The following is a 17896-nucleotide window of genomic DNA, read 5'->3' on the forward strand; positions in this document are numbered from 1 at the left end:
CCACACAGCTCCATGATTACACCCTCACCCTGTTCCTCCATCTCATCCTCACCAAGCTCCCAGATCCCACCCTCACCCATCTCTCACACCCTAACCCCGCTCTCAGATCTCACTCTCACACCTTCCCACATCTCTCCTGGATCTCATCATACATTAATCACCCCTGCAGTGACCGGTATTTAAATAACATGTCGCCCACATCATGACGTCATCCATGCAGGCCCGCCCATGGCTAGACTCGCCCGAAAATGCAATCTGCACATGCGTGATCAGGAATGCCGGGGGGCGTGGCCTGCACAGACGACTCATGATGTGGGCAGCATGTTATTTAAATGAGCCACAGTGGGCGGGGTTGTAGGGAGCGGATCCCGGCATTAAATTAAAAAATAAGAATTTACTCACCGGTAATTCTATTTCTCGTAGTCCGTAGTGGATGCTGGGTACTCCGTAAGGACCATGGGGAATAGACGGGCTCCGCAGGAGACTGGGCACTCTAAAAGAAAGATTAGGTACTATCTGGTGTGTACTGGCTCCTCCCTCTATGCCCCTCCTCCAGACCTCAGTTAGGGAAACTGTGCCCGGAAGAGCTGACACTACAAGGAAAGGATTTGGAATCCAGGGTAAGACTCATACCAGCCACACCAATCACACCGTACAACTTGTGATAACTATACCCAGTTAACAGTATGAACAACAAATGAGCCTAATTAACAGATGGCTCATAACAAAACCCTTTAGTTAAGCAATAACTATATACACGTATTGCAGAGAGTCCGCACTTGGGACGGGCTCCCAGCATCCACTACGGACTACGAGAAATAGAATTACCGGTGAGTAAATTCTTATTTTCTCTAACGTCCTAGTGGATGCTGGGTACTCCGTAAGGACCATGGGGATTATACCAAAGCTCCCAAACGGGCGGGAGAGTGCGGATGACTCTGCAGCACCGAATGAGCAAACTCAAGGTCCTCCTAAGCCAGGGTATCAAACTTGTAGAATTTTGCAAATGTGTTTGAACCCGACCAAGTAGCAGCTCGGCAAAGTTGTAACGCCGAGACCCCTCGGGCAGCCGCCAAAGAAGAGCCCACCTTTCTCGTGGAATGGGCTTTCACTGATTTAGGATGCGGCAGTCCAGCCGCAGAATGTGCAAGTTGAATCGTGCTACAGATCCAGCGAGCAATAGTCTGCTTTGCAGCAGGAGCACCCAGCTTGTTGGGTGCATGCAGGATAAATAGCGAGTCAGTTTTTCTGACTCCAGCTGTCCTGGAAACATAGATTTTTAGGGCCCGGACTACGTCCAGCAACTTGGAATCCTCCAAGTCACGAGTAGCCGCAGGCACCACAATAGGTTGGTTCAAATGAAAAGCTGATACCACCTTTGGGAGAAATTGGGGACGAGTCCTCAATTCTGCCCTATCCATATGGAAAATCAGATATGGGCTTTTACACGACAAAGCAGCCAATTCTGACACATGCCTGGCCGAAGCCAAGGCCAACAGCATGACCACTTTCCACGCGAGATATTTTAGCTCCACGGTTTTAAGTGGCTCAAACCAATGTGATTTTAGGAAATTCAACACAACATTGAGATCCCAAGGTGCCACTGGAGGCACAAAAGGGGGCTGAATATGCAGCACTCCCTTAACAAACGTCTGAACTTCAGGCAGTGAAGCCAGTTCTTTTTGAAAGAAAATAGACAGGGCCGAAATCTGGACTTTTATGGAACCCAATTTTAGGCCCATAGTCACTCCTGACTGTAGGAAGTGCAGAAAACGACCCAGCTGAAATTCCTCCGTTGGGGCCTTCCTGGCCTCACACCAAGCAACATATTTTCGCCATATGCGGTGATAATGTTTTGCTGTCACATCCTTCCTAGCTTTTATCAGCGTAGGAATGACTTCATCTGGAATGCCCTTTTCCTTTAGGATCCGGCGTTCAACCGCCATGCCGTCAAACGCACCCGCGGTAAGTCTTGGAACAAACAGGGCCCCTGCTGTAGCAGGTCCTGTCTGAGCGGCAGAGGCCATGGTTCCTCTGAGATCATTTCCTGAAGTTCTGGGTACCAAGATCTTCTTGGCCAATCCGGAACAATGAGTATAGTTCTTACTCCTCTTTTTCTTATTTATTATCCTCAGTACCTTGGGTATGAGAGGAAGAGGAGGGAACACATACACCGACTGGTACACCCACGGTGTCACTAGAGCGTCCACAGCTATCGCCTGAGGGTCCCTTGACCTGGCGCAATATCTTTTTAGCTTTTTGTTGAGACGGGACGCCATCATGTCCACCTGTGGCCGTTCCCAGCGATTTACAATCAGCTTGAAGACTTCTGGATGAAGTCCCCACTCTCCCGGGTGGAGGTCGTGTGTGCTGAGGAAGTCTGCTTCCCAGTTGTCCACTCCCGGAATGAACACTGCTGACAGTGCTAGCACGTGATTCTCCGCCCATCGAAGAATCCTTGTGGCTTCTGCCATTGCCATCCTGCTTCTTGTGCCGCCCTGTCGATTTACATGGGCGACTGCCGTGATGTTGTCTGACTGAATCAGGACTGGCTGGTTTTGAAGCAGGGGTTCTGCTTGACTCAGGGCATTGTAAATGGCCCTTAGTTCCAGAATATTTATGTGTAGGGAAGTTTCCTGACTCGACCATTGTCCTTGGAAGTTTCTTCCCTGGGTGACTGCCCCCCAACCTCGGAGGCTTGCATCCGTGGTCACCAGGACCCAGTCCTGTATGCCGAATCTGCGGCCTTCGAGCAGATGAGCACTCTGCAGCCACCACAGCAGAGACACCCTGGCCCTCGGGGACAGGGTGATTAACCGATGCATCTGGAGATGCGATCCGGACCACTTGTCCAACAGATCCCACTGGAAGATCCTTGCATGGAACCTGCCGAAGGGAATTGCTTCGTAAGAAGCTACCATCTTTCCCAGGACTCGCGTGCAGTGATGCACCGACACCTGCTTTGGTTTCAGGAGGTTCCTGACCAGAGATGATAATTCCTGGGCCTTCTCCTCCGGGAGAAAGACCATCTTCTGTTCTGTGTCCAGAATCATGCCCAAGAACAGCAGACGCGTCGCAGGAATCAGCTGCGACTTTGGGATATTCAGAATCCAGCCGTGCTGATGCAGCACTTCCTGAGATAGTGCTACGCTGACTAGCAACTGCTCTTTGGACCTCGCCTTTATAAGGAGATCGTCCAAGTACGGAATAATCATGACTCCCTTCTTTCGGAGGAGCATCATCATTTCGGCCATTACCTTGGTAAATACCCGCGGTGCCGTGGACAGACCAAACGGCAACTGGTAATGACAGTCCTGTACCACAAACCTGAGGTACTCCTGGTGGGGTGGATAAATGGGGACATGCAGGTAAGCATCCTTGATGTCCAATGACACCATAAAATCCCCCTCTTCCAGGCTTGCAATAACCGCCCTGAGCGATTCCATCTTGAACTTGAACTTTTTTATATAAATGTTCAAGGATTTCAAATTTAGAATGGGTCTTACCGAACCGTCTGGTTTCGGTACCACAAACATTGTGGAATAGTAACCCCGTCCCTGTTGAAGGAGGGGTACCTTGATTATCACCTGCTGAAGATACAGCTTGTGAATTGCCGCCAGTACTACCTCCCTTTCTCTGAGGGCAGCAGGCAAGGCTGATTTGAGGTAACGGCGAGGGGGAGTCGCCTCGAACTCCAGCTTGTATCCCTGTGATACTACTTGCAGAACCCAGGGATCCACCTGTGAGCGAGCCCACTGGTCGCTGAAGTTCCGGAGACGCGCCCCCCACCGCACCTGGCTCCGCCTGTGGAGCCCCAGCGTCATGCGGTGGACTTAGAGGAAGCAGGGGGAAGATTTTTGATCCTGGGAACTGGCTGTCTGGTGCAGCTTTTTCCCTTACCTCTGGGCAGAAAGGAAGTGCCTTTGACCCGCTTGCCTTTCTGGGGCCGAAAAGACTGTACCTGATAATACGGTGCTTTCTTAGGCTGTGAGGGAACCTGAGGTAAAAATGTCGACTTCCCAGCTGTTGCTGTGGATACGAGGTCCGAGAGACCATCCCCAAACAATTCCTCACCCTTATAAGGCAAAACCTCCATGTGCCTTTTAGAATCAGCATCACCTGTCCACTGCCGAGTCCATAATACTCTCCTGGCAGAAATGGACATTGCATTAATTCTAGAAGCCAGCCGGCAAATATCCCTCTGTGCATCTCTCATATATAAAACGACGTCTTTAATATGCTCTATGGTTAGCAAAATCGTATCCCTGTCGAGGGTATCAATATTTTCTGACAGGGTATCGGACCAAGCTGCTGCAGCGCTACACATCCAGGCTGAAGCAATTGCAGGTCTCAGTATAGTACCTGAGTGTGTATATACAGACTTCAGGATAGCCTCCTGCTTTCTATCCGCAGGCTCCTTTAAGGCGGCCGTATCCTGAGACGGCAGTGCCACCTTTTTTGACAAGCGTGTGAGCGCCTTATCTACCCTCGGGGATGTCTCCCAACGTAACCTGTCCTCTGGCGGGAAAGGGTACGCCATCAGTAACTTTTTAGAAATCACTATTTTCTTATCGGGGGAAGCCCACGCTTCTTCACACACTTCATTCAACTCATCTGACGGGGGAAAAACCACTGGTTGCTTTTTCTCCCCAAACATAATACCCTTTTTAGTGGTACCTGGGTTAATGTCAGAAATGTGCAACACATTTTTCATTGCCGTGATCATGCAACAGATGGCCTTAGTGGAATGTACATTAGTCTCGTCCTCGTCGACACTGGAGTCAGACTCCGTGTCGACATCTGTGTCTGCCATCTGAGGTAGCGGGCGTTTTTGAGCCCCTGATGGCCTTTGAGACGCCTGGGCAGGCACTGGCTGAGAAGCCGGCTGTCCCACAGCTGTTATGTCATCGAACCTTTTATGCAAGGAGTTGACACTGTCGTGTAAAACCTTCCACATATCCATCCATTCTGGTGTCGGCCCCGCAGGGGGTGACATCACACTTATCGGCACCTGCTCCGCCTCCACATAAGCCTCCTCATCAAACATGTCGACACAGCCGTACCGACACACCGCACACACACAGGGAATGCTCTGACTGAGGACAGGACCCCACCAAGACCCTTGGGGAGACAGAGAGAGAGTATGCCAGCACACACCACAGCGCTATATAATCAGGGATTTACACTAACACAAAGTGATTTTCCCTATAGCTGCTTTACATATACAGTTTGCGCCTAAATTTAGTGCCCCCCTCTCTTTTTTACCCTTTGAGCCTGGAAACTGCAGGGGAGAGCCTGGGGAGCTGTCTGTGCTGAGGGAGATGGCCCCGCCCCTTTCTCGGCGGACTTCTCCCGCTCTTATATTTATATTATGGCAGGGGATTTTTGCACATATATAGTTTGTTAGACTATATTATGTGCTGTTTGCCAATGTAAGGTACTCTAATTGCTGCCCAGGGCGCCCCCCCCCCCCCCCCAGCGCCCTGCACCCATCAGTGACCGGAGTATGTGGTGTGCATAGGGAGCAATGCAGCTGTGCGCTACCTTAATGAAGACCGGAGTCTTCAGCCGCCGATTTTCAGGACGTCTTCTTGCTTCTGGCTCTGCAAGGGGGACGGCGGCGCGGCTCCGGGACCGGACGACCGAGGCTGGGCCTGTGTTCGATCCCTCTGGAGCTAATGGTGTCCAGTAGCCTTAGAAGCCCAAGCTAGCTGCAAGAAGGTAGGTTCGCTTCTCTCCCCTTGGTCCCTCGTAGCAGTGAGTCTGTTGCCAGCAGATCTCACTGAAAATAAAAAACCTAACAAATACTTTCTTTACTAGAAGCTCAGGAGAGCCCCTAGTGTGCAACCAGCTCGGGCCGGGCACATATTCTAACTGAGGTCTGGAGGAGGGGCATAGAGGGAGGAGCCAGTGCACACCAGATAGTACCTAATCTTTCTTTTAGAGTGCCCAGTCTCCTGCGGAGCCCGTCTATTCCGCATGGTCCTTACGGAGTACCCAGCATCCACTAGGACGTCAGAGAAAGGACATTCAGATAATGGCGTCACCGTGCAGGCTCCGCCCCCTGCCATCCGTGACTCACACATGCGCGGTCCGCATTTTCTGCGGGCAGCACAGGAAAAGCAGGAGGACCCGGTGGTTTAGCAGGGCAACAGGAGGGTAGTTTAAAAAACGGGAGCCTCCCGCGTAATGCGGGAGGGTAGGCAACCCTGCATTATACACATCCCCCTCCCCCATATTACTCCCAGCACATAACATTATACACACCCCCTCCCCCATATTACACCCAGCATATTACATTATACACACACCCCCTTCCCCATATTACACCCAGCACATTACATTATACATACCCCCTCCCCAATATTACACCCAGCACATTACATTATACATACATCCCCTCCCCCATATTACACCCAGCACATTACATTATACACCCCCCCCCCTCCCCAATATTACACCCAGCACATTACATTATACATACCTCCTCCCCATATTACACCCTGTACTAGCTTACACACTGCAACACAGCCCCCCAATTAGAGATGGGCAACTCAGCTCTTTTCCGTGAGCGGCTCTGAACGGTTCAGCTCACGGAAAAGAGCCGGTTCTTTTGAACGGCTCATGGCTCACTAATTACATTGCTCTGGTGTGTTGCTGCTGCTGAGCTGACTGCCCTGATCGTGGGAAAGTGCCTTCACGTAAAGCACCATTTCTTTGTCCCTGTTGTTTTTCTGTAATTGATCTCAATTCAAGTCGTAGGGCGGAGAATTTCAAAGGGAAGCCAGGCTGTTAGAAGTCTGACTGAACAGAAGCACAATCGCCTCACAAATGCAGCAGCACCCACTTTGCCACAACCCTGCCCCTCTTCTCCAGGGGAAGAAAATAAAGAGCCTTTAAGTCTTTAAAAACACATACTGTACATATATTATTTATATAATTACCTGTCACCTGACTCAAGCAATAAATAACAGACTCCACGTCTGTTCTATAATCTGTGTGTTACTGTAATGAGAAGATGAGATCATTGCATTCATGAGTCATGACTCATGAGAAGAACGGACTAGCTCCCGGTTCCAGGCAGGAAGTGGAAAAGAGCCGGCGCAGTGAGCTGCGGTTCTTCACTGAGTCAGTGTACTGTATAATGATACACGTCACTGACTCAGTGAAGAACCGCAGCTCACTGTGAGCCGGCTCTGTTACACTTCCTGCCGGGAGCGCGAGCGAGTCCGTTCTTCTTATGAGTCATCACATGATGAATGCATTGATCTTCACAGACACAGACAGAGGGAGCTCAGCTGACAGCAGGTGAACTGGTGAAGTGAACCGCCGCTCACTTGAAACGGCTCACCCGGCTCACTCCGTAGAGCCGGCTCAAAAGAGCGGCTCAAGGGTGAGTTACACATCTCTACCCCCAATATTACACCCAGTGCCACATTACAGGACACACAACACCTATTCCACACAGCACCCACCTGGCTATGTTGCTCCTTCCTGTAAGGACTGGGAGCCGGCCCCAGGACAGTGTGGGGCTGTGGGAAGGCAGAACACCGCAGGCACAACCTATCGAGGAGCAGGGGGAAGAAAGTTACTGATACACGCTGCCATCTGACTCAGTGTGATGGGAGGGGCCAGCAACCAGGAAGCAAAGCTCTGCCTCTCTGTGTACAGGGCAGGGAAGAAACCACTGCACACAACCCTGCGGTGGCCGGCTCTGAAGTCTCCCGTGCAGGCCCCGCCCCCCGATCTCCGGACTTGCGCAGTCCAGATTTTCAACGATGGACCCTCAAAATCCGGGAGGACTCTCTAGGTATGCGGGGCAGCGGGAGGCTCATTTAAAAATCGGGAGCCTCCCGCTGAATGCGGGAGGGTAGGCAAGCCTGGACTGAACCCAGCGTTCCCAGAGAGAGCATTATGGCACAGCTAAATGATATACCCTTAGTTGATATTATTTTCTACATTTTTAATTTCTGTGTTCTAACTGGCTTACAGTAGCATCTCTGAGGTACTATTATGGACTCTCTCTATTCCATGTTGTCTTCATAGCCACATTTTCTTCTTTCACTGTTTTTAATGCAAATTTTGAACAATGAGCAGAAGTCTGTACCAAACATAGGATGTGTAAACTTCTATTCACTTAGAGGTGGAACAGTAAAAATGACTAGGGGTGCCCAAATGTTTGTATACAAATGTGTATTAAATATTTTTGACACCTGATGAAAATAAAGCCAGCCTATTGTATATACAGAACAGGTCTGCACAAGTCTAGGCATAAACAGAAACATGTATTTTTGTAACTTAACAGAATTTACATCTATAATAAAGTGTTTTACAGTGTATCTATAAATCTTCAAATACCTGAATAGTTTCTGTCTTTCCTTTCAAGACATTTATCGCGTCCATAGTTGCATAAATAGTCCTACAACAGAAAGTAGTGTATGAAAATACAAGCAGAAAATGAAAAGCTTCAAAAACAGATTATTGCTCCATTTTATATTAACATAGATGCACATGTGCTGAAAAATGATTTGTAAGATAGTCAGAAAACCTTGCATGGACCCAGGAATGTTACATATATGTCTAATCTCCAGATGATAAACTAATTCACTTATAGTCAAATACACACATATAGGGGTATATGCAATTGCGGTCGAATTCCCGAAATTGTCGAATTTCGGGTCATTTTCGACCAAAAAAAAAAATCGCCTATGCAATTCAGTGCTTTCCGACCAAAAAACGGACTTTCAAAATTCGACTTTTTGAAATTCGACTTTTTGCAAATTCGACTTTTCTGCAATGATACAAGTGCTGCAATTCGACCAAAGCATATTCAATTCAAGTTTGGAAATTCGACAGCAGTGCTTTTAGACAGCAAATTCGTCATTTTCAATCCGCCACACTTTGGAGGGTGAAAACAAATAAAAAAATTTTAAACATGTTTTTTTTTGTGTTTTTTTGGGGGGGAATAGCAGATCTATTTATATTAGAAGGGATTAGGTACTTTTTTTTTTTTTTTTGGAGGCACAAATATTATTTATATATTTTTTAAAATATTACTTTTTTTTTTTTTTATGCTGGAACGGTGAAATCATAAAAAAAAATGGCGTGGGGTCCCCCCTCCAAAGCATAACCAGCCTCGGGCTCTTCGAGCTGGTCCTGGTTCTAAAAATGCGGGGAAAAAATTGACAGGGGATCCCCCGTATTTTTAAAACCAGCACCGGGCTCTGCGCCTGGTGCTGGTGCCAAAAATACGGGGGCCAAAAAGAGTAGGGGTCCCCCGTATTTTTAACACCAGCATCGGGCTCCACTAGCTGGACAGATAATGCCACAGCCGGGGGTCACTTTTATGCCGTGCCCTGCGGCCGTGGCATTAAATATCCAACTAGTCACCCCTGGCCGGGGTACCCTGGGGGAGTGGGGACCCCTTCAATCAAGGGGTCCCCCCCCCCCCAGCCACCCAAGGGCCAGGGGTGAAGCCCGAGGCTGTCCCCCCCCATCCAATGGGCTGCGGATGGGGGGGCTGATAGCCTTTTGTGATAATAAAAAGATATTGTTTTTTCCAGTAGTACTACAAGTCCCAGCAAGCCTCCCCCGCAAGCTGGTACTTGGAGAACCACAAGTACCAGCATGCGGGAGAAAAACGGGCCCACTGGTACCTGTAGTACTACTGGGGAAAAAATACCCAAATAAAAACAGGACACACACACCGTCGACAGTAAAACTTTATTTCATACGTCGACACACACATACTTACCTATGTTCACACGCCGACATCGGTCCTCTTCTCCATGTAGAATCCACGGATACCTGAAAAGAAAAGATCAATATACTCACCTCAGCCATGGTCCAGAGATAAATCCACGTACTTGGCAAAAAAACAAACCGAACACCCGCTCCATGCCGGACTGAAAGGGGTCCCATGCTGACACATGGGACACCTTTCCACGAATGAGACCTGTCAGTGACAGCTGTCACAGAAAGGTCTCTAAGCCAATCAGGAAGCGCAACTTCGTTGCGCTCACCTGATTGGCTGTTCGCTGTCTGTACTGTGACAGCACATCGCAAAGCCGCTCCATTACTTTCAATGGTGGGAACTTAGCGGCTAGCGGTAAGGTCACCCGCCGGTCAGCGGCTGACCGGCGGGTGACCCCACCGCTACCCGCAAAGTTCCCACCATTGAAAGTAATGGAGCGGCTTTGCGATGTGCTGTCACAGTACAGACAGCGCACAGCCAATCAGGTGAGCGCCACGGAAGTAGCGCTTCCTGATTGGCTGAAGGGACGTCAGTGACAGGAGTCACGTGATGTCCCGGCATTCGGGAGAAAGGGGTCTGATGTGAAAACATTGGACCCCTTTCTAGTCCGGTATGGAGTGGGTTTTTGCGTGTTTTTTTTTTTAAACAAGTACGTGGATTTTACTCTCTGGACGTGGATTTATCTCTGGACGCTGGAAGGTGAGTATAATTTTTTCACAGGTACCCTCGGATCGTCGGAGACCGTGGCAGTCGGCGTGTCAACATAGGTAAGTATGTGTGTGTCGGTAGTGTGTAATAAAGTTTTACTACTGGAAAAAACAATATCTTTTTATTATCACAAAAGGCTATCAGCCCCCCCATCCGCAGCCCATTGGATGGGGGGGGACAGCCTCGGGCTTCACCCCTGGCCCTTGGGTGGCTGGGGGGGGGGACCCCTTGATTGAAGGGGTCCCCACTCCCCCAGGGTACCCCGGCCAGGGGTGACTAGTTGGATATTTAATGCCACGGCCGCAGGGCACGGCATAAAAGTGACCCCCGGCTGTGGCATTATCTGTCCAGCTAGTGGAGCCCGATGCTGGTGTTAAAAATACGGGGGACCCCTACTCTTTTTGTCCCCCGTATTTTTGGCACCAGCACCAGGCGCAGAGCCCGGTGCTGGTTTTAAAAATACGGGGGATCCCTGGCCAATTTTTCCCCTGCATTTTTAGAACCAGGACCAGCTCGATGAGCCCGAGGCTGGTTATGCTTTGGAGTGGGGACCCCACGCCATTTTTTTTTCGGGTTTTTCACGTTTTTTTACCGTTTTTTAAAATCGCGGCAAAATCCGCCAAATCGGCCGATTTTCGCCCGCGACTCTGGCGAATCCGTTTTTCATTGAATATGGTGAATTCCGGAAGCCACCATCCGGGATTCACCTGTCGAATTGAGTCGAATTAAAAAACGGCGAAAATTGCCGCGAATTCGACCGCAATTGCATATACCCCATATTCTACAACAATATAAAATACAATATAAAATAATATAAAATAGTTTCCAGATCAAAAATGGAAAGATTCCCTGCGTTTTAATGCCAATACTCACAGAATTTGCATTAAAGTGCGGTTAATTTTTGGTCTGGACACTGTGCCCCCTAAAGAGCTAAACGAACGAACTCCTTCAGTATTTTTCTACATTATAGGGTAGCCAATAGTATATTGAGGGAAGATATAAATCAAGTAGAGGCCTAACAATTATTCAGATTGGGACCATGGAAATTTGACCTTTTGTGTTTTGTTCAGGATATTTGACATATTTAATTTTTATTCCCTTATGTTTTTCTACGAGTCCTTTTAAGAGAGTATTCTGTGTGTACTGAATATTTAGTCACACCTGCCTAACGCTTAAGGTGATCTGAAACATATAAATTTAATGTCCTACACATAGGTATATAAATTAATTTTGTGTATCTAACCACTAGTTTTTAGAACAGTACAGATAGGGATGGGAAAATCTATATATCCATAAGTCATTAAATTGAGGCAAAAGAATGTTTAAACCTATAAAATGTCTCGTGAAACATATCAAGAATTAAGAACAACAAAATATTAATCAAGAGCAGGGTAAACATAGAACGGAGCATGATGAAAAATTCAGACCACAGCTGCAACAATGGTATATGGCTGGCCAAGGGCTACACATCATCCCCAATAAAATATCTTACAAAGATCAGCTGCATTTGATGCACACTTTGACATGCGGTAGATGTGGATGCGCAGAGTATCAGGTTAAGGGGTATATTCAATTGACGTTGAAAGCTGCCGTCTGTCGAAAAGTCGGCAGTTTTCAACATTTTTTAGATCGGAAGGGGTTCCAACCTATTCAATATATTCGACAAGTCAAGGAATTTGACTTGTCGAAAAGCACGTGGATCGGCGGAGTAGCTGCCGATCCACGTGCTTGTGTCGAAAACGGGGCCAAAACCGACAGGTTTTGGTCCCCTTTTCGACCAACTTAGTCCGACATAAAAAAAAGTCGGACTGAGATGTGGGACCCAGAGTGTCACGATCCGGGTATCTGGACGCCATTTCTTACCCATCAGATGCCTCCTAAGGCTGGCTCAGCGCTCCAGGACCGGATCCCATCTGTTATCCTGATGTGTACATTCCTGTATCCTCTCCTGTCACTCTGGGACGCTGTCACAGTAAACGCCATATTACACCTGGCATGGCGTCTCCCGCGGCCTCCGCCGCCGTCCCTGAACTTCTGCATGCAGAGTGTCTGAGTGGCGATTACGTCAGCCGCGGCCTCCGCTGTGTCCGCATGGTTGGATGTGCATCTGTCAGCCTGGCGCCTCCTGTCTCCGGTGGCCGGCGCCGCCATTACTGTTTTCATTACCACATGGATTACAAACCAAACTTCCCTCCAAGTGTCTGCATGGGCGCAGCCATCTTGGATTCTGTCAGCTGATCATTTCCACCAATCTGTTCTCAGTATTGATAATCTGCATAATTGCCTAGCCAATCCCTTCCTTGCTGCAGGTATAAATACACTGTGCCTGAGCAAGGAAGGCGTCAGTGCTTTGGTTGTCAAACCTAGTTCCTGTTTGTCTCTCTCCTGTGATTGTCTTCCAGGTTCCAGCTCCTGTTTCAAGACTTCCACCATAGAGACCCGCACCAGCATTCCACCTGCGGTGTAGCCTGACTCTCCAATCCATTGTGGATTCATCTGTTTCCAGCTACAACATTACCTGCTTCCAGCTCAGCTTCCAGCAGAGTACAGCTTCCCTTAAAGGGCCGGTGTCCTTTCTACACTTTACCACTCTCCACCGGTATTATTATTTCTCCGCTCTCAAATTCTACATTTCAGTTCATATTTCATCGCTCCCAAGTTCATCTATTATTTAACTGGTTCCAGCCAGTACCCACTCCATGCTAACAACAGTCTGGTTCCAGCCAGTATCCACAGCAGCTGTTTTACCTTCAGCAACCCAGCTTTTCCTGGAACACCAGCTGGCGCACTCCTGGGTTATCTCCATTGCTACAGTCGGGCCTGGTAAGGACTTTCCATCTAGAAGATCATAAGAACTATCTCACACTACCAGTGCCCTGTGGCTCCTGCCATCCTGTAGTACCCAGGAACTGTATTTATTATTTGCTGACTTTTACGTTTTCTTTTACTGCTGCTGTGTTGCGGAGTTGTCATAATAAACATCATTGACTTTTATCCAAGTTGTCGTGGTCACGCCTTCGGGCAGTTATTATTTATGTTACTTACATGTCCAGGGGTCTGATACAACCTCCCAGGTTCCGGTACATCTCAGCCCCTACAACTGAGGCTGCCTCCCGTCAGCTCAGGCCCTCAGTTGTGACAGTAAGCACTGACCTAATGAATCCAGCCGGAGACCAGGATCAAGCGGCCAGGCCGATGCAAGAACTGGCAGCCCGACTAGAACATCAGGAGGCTGCACAGGGCCACATCATCCGCTGTCTCCAGGATCTCTCTACTCGGCTGGATGGGATTCAGACAACTCTCCGTGGATCAGGCGCGTCTGGTGCGTCAACCACAGTGACTCCAGCTATAACCCCACCCACCTTACCCATTTCTGCTCCACGTCTTCATCTTCCAACGCCAGCAAAATTTGACGGATCTCCAAGATTCTGCAGGGGATTTCTCAACCAGTGTGAGATTCAGTTTGAGCTACAACCTGGCAATTTTCCCAGTGACCGTACAAAAATTGCCTACATTATTTCTCTTCTCAGTGGCTCAGCCCTTGATTGGGCATCACCGTTATGGGAGAGGTCCGACACCCTGCTATCTTCCTACACTGCCTTCGTGTCAACATTCAGGCGCATCTTCGACGAGCCAGGCCGGGTAACCTCAGCTTCATCCGAGATTCTCCGTTTACGCCAGGGGTCACGTACTGTAGGACAATATCTGATACAGTTCCAGATCCTGGCATCCGAACTGGCATGGAACGACGAGGCCCTGTATGCTGCATTCTGGCATGGCTTATCTGAGCGTGTTAAAGATGAGTTAGCTACCAGAGACTTACCTTCTAAGTTAGATGAGCTAATCTCACTCTGCACGAAAGTTGATTTACGTTTCAGAGAGAGAGCAACTGAGCGTGGAAGATCATCTGCTCCAAAATCTTCTGCTCCTCCTCCTCGTCAACTGTCACCATCTAAAGATGAGCCCATGCAACTTGGTCGTTCCCGTTTAACTCCTGCTGAGCGCCGAAGACGTCTCTCCAAGTCTCTTTGTCTTTACTGTGCAGCTCCGTCTCACACCATCAATGCCTGTCCCGAATGTCCGGGAAAACTCCAAACCCTAGCTCGCCCAGGAGAGGGCCGGCTAGGAGTAATGATCTCCTCTCCATCTCCTCATGATTGTAATCTCCCAGTGTCGCTCCAAATTGCTCAACGTTATCGGAACGTTATTGCCCTCCTTGATTCCGGAGTAGCTGGGAACTTTATTACCGAAGCCTATGTTAAACGGTGGTCCCTACCCACCGAGAGACTTCCTTCGTCCATTTCTTTAACTGCCGTGGATGGCAGCAAAATTTTTGATGCAGTTATTTCTTTAAGGACTCTGCCAGTTCGTCTGAGAGTGGGAGTTCTTCATTCCGAACTTATTTCTTTTTTAGTGATTCCAAGAGCCACACATCCTGTGGTCCTGGGCCTTCCATGGCTCCGTCTTCACAATCCTACAATTGATTGGACGACTACGCAAATCCTGGCATGGGGTTCCTCCTGTGCTGAGACATGTTTGTTTAAAGTATTGCCTGTCTGTTCTTCCTCCCCCAGGTCGTCTGATGTTCCACCTCCTCCATATCAAGATTTCACGGATGTGTTCAGTAAAGCTTCTGCTGATATCCTTCCTCCTCATAGAGAATGGGACTGTCCGATTGATCTCGTTCCAGGGAAGGTTCCACCTCGAGGCCGAACTTATCCGTTGTCTCTGCCTGAGACGCATTCTATGGAGGAATATATTAACGAGAACCTAGCAAAGGGGTTCATTCGACCTTCTTCTTCTCCAGCCGGCGCAGGCTTCTTTTTTGTAAAAAAGAAAGATGGTGGTCTGCGGCCGTGCATCGACTACAGAGGTTTGAACGACATTACCATCAAGAACCGTTATCCTTTGCCCCTGATTACTGAGCTCTTTGACAGAGTTAGCGGAGCTACCATCTTTACCAAGCTGGACTTGCGAGGTGCATACAATCTCATCCGTATCCGTGAGGGTGACGAGTGGAAGACCGCCTTTAACACCCGTGACGGACATTATGAGTACCTCGTCATGCCCTTCGGATTGAGCAATGCTCCAGCTGTCTTCCAGCATTTTGTCAATGAGATCTTCAGAGACATTCTATACCGTCATGTCGTGGTCTATCTAGACGATATCCTCATTTTTGCCAACGATTTAGAGGAACATCGTTTTTGGGTTAAAGAGGTTCTGTCCCGTCTCCGTGTCAATCATCTCTATTGCAAATTAGAAAAATGCGTCTTTGAAGTCAAGTCCATTCCGTTTCTAGGGTACATTGTGTCCGGTTCCGGACTAGAGATGGATCCTGAGAAACTACAAGCAATCCAAAATTGGCCGGTACCCTTAACCCTCAAAGGGGTCCAGAGGTTCTTAGGGTTCGCCAACTATTACCGAAAGTTTATACGAGACTTTTCCACCATTGTGGCGCCTATTACTGCTTTCACTAAGAAGGGTGCTAACCCGTCCAAGTGGTCTGAAGAAGCCATGCAAGCATTTCATCTTTTAAAACAAAGGTTCATCTCTGCGCCTGTTCTGAAACAGCCTGACATCGACTCTCCTTTCATCTTAGAGGTGGATGCCTCCTCCGTTGGAGTAGGAGCGGTGTTATCTCAGAGGGCTAAAGATGGCCATTTACACCCTTGCAGTTTCTTCTCCCGGAAGTTCTCCCCAGCTGAGCGCAACTATGCCATTGGCGACCAGGAGTTGCTAGCCATCAAGCTCGCTCTAGAAGAGTGGAGGTATCTGTTGGAGGGAGCTTCTCATTCAATCACCATACTTACAGACCACAAGAACCTTTTATACCTGAAGGGCGCACAATGTCTCAACCCTCGTCAGGCCAGATGGGCACTTTTCTTTTCCAGGTTCGACTTTAAACTCCAGTTCTGTCCGGGCTCTCAGAATCGCAAGGCCGATGCCCTTTCCCGCTCATGGGAGCAAGAAAATGAGTCAGAGTCTTCAGACAAGCATCCTATTATAAATCCGTTGGCATTCTCCACGGTAGGGATGGACTCTACGCCCCCATCAGGGAAAAGTTTTGTGAAGCCGATGCTAAGGAAGAAGCTCATGCATTGGGCCCATGCTTCCCGTTTTGCCGGACATACAGGTATCCAAAAAACCCTGGAGTTTATCTCTAGGTCCTATTGGTGGCCAACTCTGAAAAAGGACGTCTTGGAGTTTATTGCATCTTGCCCAAAGTGTGCCCAACATAAAGTATCCCGCCAGTCGCCTGCGGGGCAACTGGTTCCACTATCCGTTCCCCGTCGACCATGGACCCACTTGTCGATGGATTTCATTACAGACTTACCCATGTGCAACAAGTTCAATACCATCTGGGTGGTAGTTGATCGGTTCACCAAGATGGCACACTTCATTCCTCTCACCGGTCTTCCGTCAGCTTCCAAGTTGGCTCAAGTATTCATACAAGAGATCTTCCGACTCCACGGTCTTCCTGAAGAAATTATCTCAGATCGAGGAGTTCAATTCACAGCCAAATTCTGGCGAAGTTTATGTCAAGTCCTCCAAGTCAAGCTAAAGTTTTCCACGGCTTACCATCCTCAGACCAATGGTCAAACCGAGAGGGTGAATCAGGACTTGGAGGCCTTCCTCCGCATCTATGTGTCCTCCTCTCAAGATGACTGGGTTCAATTACTTCCCTGGGCCGAGTTCTGTCATAACAACCAGTATCATTCTTCATCTGCTTCAACACCTTTCTTCACTAACTTTGGATTCCACCCTAAAGTCCCTGAGTTCCAACCGCTTCCAGCAACTTCTGTTCCCGCAGTGGATATCACCTTGCATCAGTTTGCCAATATCTGGAAGAGCGTACGATCAGCTCTGCTCAAGGCATCGTTCAGGTACAAGAAGTTTGCGGATAAGAAGCGTCGAGCAGTTCCTGCTCTCAAGGTGGGTGATCGGGTATGGTTATCCACGAAGAATTTGAGGTTAAGAGTTCCCAGTATGAAGTTTGCACCTCGCTATATCGGTCCTTTCAAGATTGAACAAGTCATCAATCCTGTTGCTTACAGACTCCAGTTGCCTCCCTTCTTAAAAATACCCAGGACATTCCATGTTTCCCTGTTGAAACCGCTGATCTTGAATCGGTTTCATTCCTCACTTCCTCCAACTCCGAAAGTCCAAACTCAACGAGGCGTTGAGTATGAAGTGGCCAAGATCCTGGACTCACGTCACCGTTACGGTCAACTACAATATCTTATTGACTGGAAGGGTTATGGTCCTGAGGAACGTTCATGGACCAATGCTTCTGATGTCCATGCTCCTGCCTTGATCCGGAGATTCCATTCCAAGTTTCCTCAAAAGCCAAAGAAGTGTCCTGGGGCCACTCCTAAAGGGGGGGGTGCTGTCACGATCCGGGTATCTGGACGCCATTTCTTACCCATCAGATGC

At 48.6% G+C, this 17896-nt stretch overlaps 1 protein-coding gene across 6 annotated transcripts in view; it reads right to left on the reverse strand.

Annotated features, from left to right (window-relative positions):
* Positions 1-17896, reverse strand: part of LOC134927845 (uncharacterized) — a 491244-nt gene that overhangs the window by 35014 nt on the left and 438334 nt on the right. For all 6 annotated transcript variants that reach the window (XM_063922906.1, XM_063922905.1, XM_063922901.1 and 3 more), the window contains one exon: positions 8359-8419. In XM_063922906.1, the coding sequence (XP_063778976.1) occupies positions 8359-8419 (61 nt within the window). The remainder of the gene's footprint in view (positions 1-8358; positions 8420-17896) is intronic.

Source organism: Pseudophryne corroboree, chromosome 5, assembly GCF_028390025.1.
Source record: "Pseudophryne corroboree isolate aPseCor3 chromosome 5, aPseCor3.hap2, whole genome shotgun sequence".
NCBI classification, from domain to species: domain Eukaryota; kingdom Metazoa; phylum Chordata; class Amphibia; order Anura; family Myobatrachidae; genus Pseudophryne; species Pseudophryne corroboree.